Source organism: Haliotis rubra, unplaced genomic scaffold, assembly GCF_003918875.1.
Source record: "Haliotis rubra isolate DU_JTF1 unplaced genomic scaffold, ASM391887v1 Scf159, whole genome shotgun sequence".
Lineage (NCBI taxonomy): Eukaryota > Metazoa > Mollusca > Gastropoda > Lepetellida > Haliotidae > Haliotis > Haliotis rubra.
In genome coordinates, this window is record NW_025765547.1 from 395,065 (window position 1) to 402,500 (window position 7,436).

At 43.7% G+C, this 7,436-nt stretch overlaps 1 protein-coding gene across 1 annotated transcript in view; it reads right to left on the minus strand.

Moving 5' to 3' along the window:
• Nucleotides 1–2,641: 2,641 nt before the first annotated feature.
• LOC124271235 overlaps nucleotides 2,642–7,436 on the minus strand; it is a 6,655-nt gene continuing 1,860 nt past the window's right edge. The window contains 3 exon segments of the mRNA XM_046706315.1: nucleotides 2,642–4,208; nucleotides 4,210–4,896; nucleotides 6,134–6,219. Coding sequence (XP_046562271.1) covers nucleotides 2,862–4,208; nucleotides 4,210–4,896; nucleotides 6,134–6,219 — 2,120 coding nt within the window. The 3' untranslated portion in view covers nucleotides 2,642–2,861.

A 7,436-nucleotide genomic window follows, 5' to 3' on the forward strand; every position in this document is an offset into this window, starting at 1 on the left:
CTCCCTGTGTTTCAAAATTGATGATATTTGACTGTTAACAGTAGAACCATGAGCACGATTGTACGACAGCTTCAATGGATTCGTGTTTTTACGCAAAAATGTTCCCAAATGCAAAGCGTTTCCCTCAAAGCCAATATAATATAACAGCATAACAGTAATATTAAGAGACCCTGATTTGTTGTGCTGAAGCCGACTGGGCCAAGTGCCCTTTCAGAGTGACAAATGTAGTCCTCAGACACAGAGTCCTCGTACAGTGGGTGTGGGGGGGGTGTGAGTGGGGTTGGGGTTGGGGGGGAGGGTGTGACAACCATTATTGGCATGAGTATATATAGCTTTTTACCGTAATGCATGTTATCCCACTGACTACCAGACGTATCTAGTGTAAGCCTAGTACAATACTGGGGTGCCTTGCTATCATAACATGGACATTCGCCTTGTGTTATAGAGAGAGTGAGTGAGTGAGTTTAGTTTTACGCCGCACTCAGCAATATTCCAGCTACATGTATATGGCCGCGGTCTGTAAATAATCGAGTCTGGACCAGACAATCCAGTGATCAACAACATGAGCATCGACCTGCGCAATTGGGAACCGATGGCATGTGTCAACCAAGTCAGCGAGCCTGACCACCCGATCCCGTTAGTCGCCTCTTACGACAAGCATGGGTTACTGAAGGCCAAAATATTCTAACCCGGAGCTTCACGGGTCGTTATAGAGAGAAATAAGGGAGTGTTTGGGTTGTTTAGGAGAAGTATGACTGTAACCAGAATGAGATACCGCACGCAGTGTATGAGCGACTGAGGTTGAACGCAACTTTCAACAGTCACTGAATAATTCCAGTTAAATCATCAAGGCGTTACAACTTGTGACGAAGGAAAAGAGTGAGTGAGTTTGGTTTTGCGCCGCTTTTAGCAGTATTCCTGCAATATCACGGCGGGGAACACCAGAAATGGACTCCACACATTGTACCCACGTGGGGAATCGAACCCGGGTCTTCGGCGTGATGAGCAAAAGCTTTAACCACTAGGCTACCCCACCGCCCCAGGACGAAAGGACAAAGTAGTTCAAGCGAAACCATATCAAAGATCACACTCAAAGCGAATCCGGCATTCTCACCTACTATTTAATTTAATTGAACATTGAATTGATTGTCTATATTTAGTTCGTTGGTCTTTTTATGTAAAGTAGTTTCATTGTTAACAGCAGGGACTATCTTCAGTCAATGCTGGTGTAAGTTTCAATAGTTGTAGCCAACAAGAACAGCTGTGTCATTGAAACTGCCCCGCCCCCACCCACAACCACTCTGTTGCAAACCGAAGCTATTTCTGAAACATTTGTCTCTACTTATAATCAGCCAAATAGCTGCTCTTTTTACACAGCAAACGTAATTCAAAATACACATATTTTTAATTAGTAAAATGCACTAGCGCGTCACAGTATCACTCGATTGTCTTCCTTGTTTGTCCATAGGCCGCCGTCGCATGGCAGGAGTACTGCTGGTTGACATCAGGCAAAGACAGTCACGTACTTTGTATGCACTGTGTGTGTGCGTGCGTGCGTGCGTGCGTGCGTGCGTGCGTGCGTGTGTGTGTGTTTTATCGGAAGGAGATGTGTGTCATCACTGATTTAGAGTGTTCCAAATATAAACCTTTTTCTTCTATTTTACGTTTTAAGCTCAAGGGAAGCTGTTTCGTCAGTTAATCCAGGACCGATACAGATCCGGGCTGGATATGATCTTCAGCAACCCATGCTTGCCGTAAGAGGCGACTGACAGGTGGTCAGGATCGCTGACTTGGTTGACAGTAACTTGACACAAGCCATCGTATCCCAATTGCGTAGGTTGATGCTCATACTGTTGATCACTGGATTATCTGGTCCACTTATATATTTACAGACCGCCGCCATATAGCTGGAATATTGCTGTATGCGGCGTTAAACAACAAACAGGGCGGTGGGGTAGCCTAATGGTTAAAGCGTTGGCTCGTCACGACGAAGACCTGGGTTCGAATCCCCACATGGGCACAATGTGTGAAGCCCATTTCTGGTGTCCCCCGCCGTGATGTTGCTGGAATATTGCTAAAAGCGGCGTAAAACCAAACTCAGTCAGTCAGTCAGTCAGTTAACAACAAACAAAAAGTTAATCGAGATTTGTTATCCTGTCACGTTGACGTTGTATGTTTGATACACCATGGATTCAGCATCATCGGAAGTGTTCTCGCATCCAAGGTAGGAATGACTATACGATGCCGCATTCAAACATAACAATATGCTAGTCGTAACAGAGATCGAGAGGTCAGGCTAATCAGCTATGTTGGTTGCATGTCATAGTAGCCCGGTCGCCAAGCACAGCGCTCACAATATCAGCCACCGGTTTGCCCGACACTGTTCACAGCTTGTAGTCGAAAGTGGACAGGGAATTGTGAAAATTTCACTAAAATTGGACAAATGTGAAATAATGTCAAAGGGTATAATGTCGAATAAACAAATCTGTTAAATGTTATAGAATATATATAATATATATTTATGTTAACATCTGAATTATCCTTGTTTTCTTGTGTTCAGATAATCCTATATTTCCCGTAAGGAGAGAATGGGAAATGTAATAACGTCAGTCGAACACAGATGTGGTGCTGACCTTGACATACCTTGGAACAAAATATGATGAACTGAGATTAGAACATACGATCATAACTTCCTGGCACTCCTAAGGGACGTAACTCTGCACGGCAGATTGCAGTAACCATGATGACTAGGACACCCATGTTCTTGCGTCATTTTAATAGTGTTTCTTCACAATTGTTCAATATGACCACAAATTGAAAGATGGTAATAGAACCGTATATATTGTCATATATATACATGGCTATTCTTTGAGGTAAGACAGCAACTGCATGGCAGAAGGCCTCAGTGACGGATCCATATTCAAGCAGGCAGTAATAATCTCCCTGTGCATGTCCAAAGACTGTAAAGACACAGGACTTTGACCAAATTCCAACTGTTTCGTTACAACATCAATCGGTGCGGGATGCTGCATGAGCTTACCCCAGAGCCGACTCTCCGTGAACATCTCTGTGAGGGTTGCACCCATCCCCCAAATGTCAGCAGCCAGGTCCCCATCCTGTTGAGAAACCAATACTTCAGGAGGCAGATACAGCGCCATCTCATCATTGCTCCTAGTCGTACCCTGTGACACATGCGGACTGCTGAGCTTTGCAGTTGCACCCTCGTTCAATACCCACACACTACCCGGATGTATACTGCGGTGCATGATGGGAGGCGAAAGCGCGTGAAGGTAGACCAATGCTTGGCAACACTGCTTAGCAACGATGTGTTTATGGAAGGTGTCGAGGCACATATATTGCCTAGTCTCTGCACTGAACGTTACCGCTTCCAGCGTCGCACCTTCGTGATATTCCGAGAGAAGCATCAAGGTTTTGTCGTTTTCGACACACGCCATAAGACACAGTATATTTGGATGGCGTATTCGGCTGTTCACTTCACGAATACACTGCACGAAGTCGTCTCCATCCATGTCTGTGAGGCTGACAATTTCCACATGCACGTCCGTGGCCAGCCAGCTACCCCGATACACCGTACCATATGTACCACTGCAAACATTTCCGGTGAAATCAACGTCTAAGTGCTCTCTGTTAACTGACGGAATAATTCGGGATGGCAAATTATTTGCATCAGCAACATCTTGACAACAGTTTGCGTTAACATCTGTAGGCGCCATCTCAAGCTTTGGTCTCTTGAATGAACAGTCACTAAACTCTACGATGTGCAGTGGATGAGAGATATCATAGCAGCTCCCAAATTCGATCCTGCAGTAGTAAACGCCAGGCATGTTTACGGTAATACAGCAGAGGTTCAAACCTTCCTTATATACAGCTTCGTCCCTGTACCAGGAGTACTTCGGTTTGGAAAGACCATGGCAACTGGCAATAACGCCAAGGACAATTTGATCTCTGTCGTACCCCCACAACTCGGAAGGATGATGTACAATGAACCCAGAAGAAGGAGACTCCATGGGGAATATAAATACAGTCTTTCCAGATTCGACAGCCAGTTCCGTGTTCACAAATACATGTCTCTTTTTCTGTATCCTCTTCACAACGAACTCGTGATCCGTGGGTTCAAAGTGGGCATCACTGATATTTGGGAATCGAAATCGCGAGAAGTCCCAGACAGTCTTGCCATGTAAATTCTGCATCCACTGGCACGAGGTCAGCGAAAGGTGACGAGGGATCAAAGGTGTATCTGATCTCCAACCCAGATTTGTCCTCCAGGATGAATCCAAGCTTATCGGTAGGCAGAAGTCGGGATGTCTGGGTGTCATGGCTGTTTGGAATCATCCCAGATGTCAGACAGACAGAGCTCTGTGACTGTTTGCATTCTTTGGGTTGATGATACAGATCTGATTCGTAAGGATGCCGCACTCCTGGCTCTGACGACTGAAAGGCAGATTTTGGATTGCGTCTACGACGGGATGGAGCGTCCCTTGCTACCGCATGAACAGTTCGCGTGGCTTTCTTTTTTGTCAATAGATAAATATAGCACCTGGACGCGTATGTTCCTTGAGCTTTGAGATATTGTCCTAAAGAACACTCATTCCCACCGTCGTCATTGAATCGAAGAAGTTCTTCGCCACAAAAGTTACCCAACGCAAACGATTCCACTTCGTCCACACTGACGACCTGTGAAGCGCCCCCTGGGAAGAAGAGAGTAATGGCCCTTTGAACTATATCCGCCGGATATATGTTCAAGTTGTCTAGAATGAGCTCCCTTGTGCCACCGCCATATTTGCGTCTGACTTGGCGGTACTTGTCTCCGACCTTGTGCATCCAGCCAATATGTATCTTGATAGGACGCCGTTTTCCGATCAGGGACACAACATCCTGAAAACATGAATAGAGAAAATAGAAATATTTAATATATTGTATATTGTCTACTTTTACATTGACTGAATTTAGCACCAGGAGTTAGTAAGATTGGCTTAATACCGCTTTGAACACTTACATCACTGTATTTCATATTAAAGGTTAAAATGATTTGTTTGTTTCCCCCATTGAGCAAAATGTCTGATGTGACGACGGCCACACACTCCAGTGATTGATACAATATCCCAACTGTGTGGGTCATTGCTCCTTAATCGTTTGATTGTCTGGACTATTTATAGCCCGCCATCATATGCCTCAAATGATATAGGCCTATGGTCAAGATTCATTTTCGGGGTAATTCAGGAAAAGCAACCAGTGAAGTAAAATTAGTTTCCTATATTGATTAGTAAAACTAAAATTCTGCCATAACACTAAGCTTGTCGCATGGTATTTAAGTGAAGCGGCTTTTATTTCGGCCTGTACTATGCATTGGAGTTCATAAACCCATTTAGATATGTTACAGAAGAAATGCATTTCTTAAAGATTTTGAAGAAATAAAAATGTCCGTCTGTCATTCGGGAGTATGTGACTCAATACTGTCTATCCAAATGAGACAGCTTTTTCTCCATGTCTGCTTGGGATAGGACGACATTAAACCTAACATTCACCGGTACCCGGATACGAATGTAAATATGTAGCGGGCGATAGGAAGTTACTTTGTAAGGCATAGTTACTCTCGTCAAACTTAACACTACCGCTTTTGAGGCATGTTTCCGTGTAGACAGTGTCAGTTTCACCCACTAGTTTAAGTATGACTCGGAAGGAAATTTATGGACTTCCCTGTTTGAAAAGGGCTAAACCAAACATGACCGAGTAACCGGTTGTAGCTGTAATTAAAGATAACACATTGTTGTTTGCAGCGAAATATTTCTGATTGGCAATTGGTACGTGATATTGAAACCAGTTTTCCATGATGATTAGCAGCCGATGGGTGTGGTCCGGTTCTATACTGACCATTGCTGACAGCGGTTCCTGCAATAAGTGGGTCCAGATAGCGGGCCCATGCGGATGTTGATATGTTTAAGTGACAAGTGGCAGGTTAATCAACATTTATTTATTTACATTCGTAATAAAGGCTACAACTGCACACCTTTGGTCACAAAAGGTACAAATCTAACCACTTGTTGTGGCCAAGAAACATGTACTCGAACTCCCTTATCAGATTGTCTAAATGTTCCTCGCTATAACACCATACCATAGTAGAGGACGGGCGTTCCTCAATGTCGGCCGCTCCGACGAAACTGCTGAATTTAGGAAGTGGCTTTTTCTTCCCATCGTCACCTGCAATGAACATAGAAAATCATCATTTAGTTGTACAAAACGCCTAGTACCTCCAAAATACATCAAAGATAACTGTCACCATATCGATGTACTGATAATACGTGAAAATCAATAATACTTATGACAATGTGGCCTACACATGCCTGTATTGCTTCCTCAGTTTTCTAACTATGAACACAGACCACTTGTAAGATTTGCATAATATCTTGTCAATGTATTCTTGTATTTGTTTTCAACTTGAATAAAGTGCAAACATTCACGTCAACTTATCTTTTTTTTTCAAAATCACAAACAGTACTTGTTCAACCACATAAAGCATTTTGTTTGAAGTATCAATGTGACCTCTGACTATGGGGGTGCATCTGTAACCAGCTAATGCTTGAGCACAACCTCTTCTTCATTTCCACAATGCCCGGACTCTGAGGGTGTGGGTTCGAATTCCGGATGGGACTCAACCCAAAAAAGTACTAGAATTTGTACTTTACTAAGAAAGTGTAATCCCAAATATAACATATGTTGCATTTGACCACTTTCTAAAGGGCATTGTGTAATCACTTCCCTGAATAGTTTAGAAATATATGCAAATGAAATTGATAACGTGATGAATATCTGTGATATACCCTCTGGGCACTTGGTGCAAGAAGGCTGACTGTTCCTTCAAATGGTGACTGTTCTGTCTCGATTAATACAAACACGCAGATGTGGTGAGAAAATATTTAATACATAAAAGACAATTTGCAATGCTCTTTGCCATTCTCGAAAAAATAAAGGGAACAGGGCGAAAAAGATTCAGTGGAAAGCTTGGCGGAAGAGATAGGTCTTGATTTCTGAGTTGAGTTAGTTGAGTTGGGTTTTACGTCACATCGGCATTATTCCAGGTTAGAGCGTCCGCCCGGAGAGCGGAAGGTCGCGGGTTCGATCCCCGACCGCGTCATACCAAAATACGTTAAAATATGGTACTTGTTGGTCCCTGCCTGGCGCTCGGCATTAATGGGTACATCAAGGACTGGTCGCTCGGAGTCAGTATAATGTGTCTGAGTGGGGTATTCATGCTTCACTGCGGCATGGTATCTGAGTGGGCTAGCACTATAAAACCAGCTTCAGTCTGGGCTAGTACAAGCAGCCGCACATACACATACACATGCATGCACGTCGTCATATGAGCGAAATATTCTCAAGTACGACGTTAAACCCAATTTCACCTCACCTCACCTCCG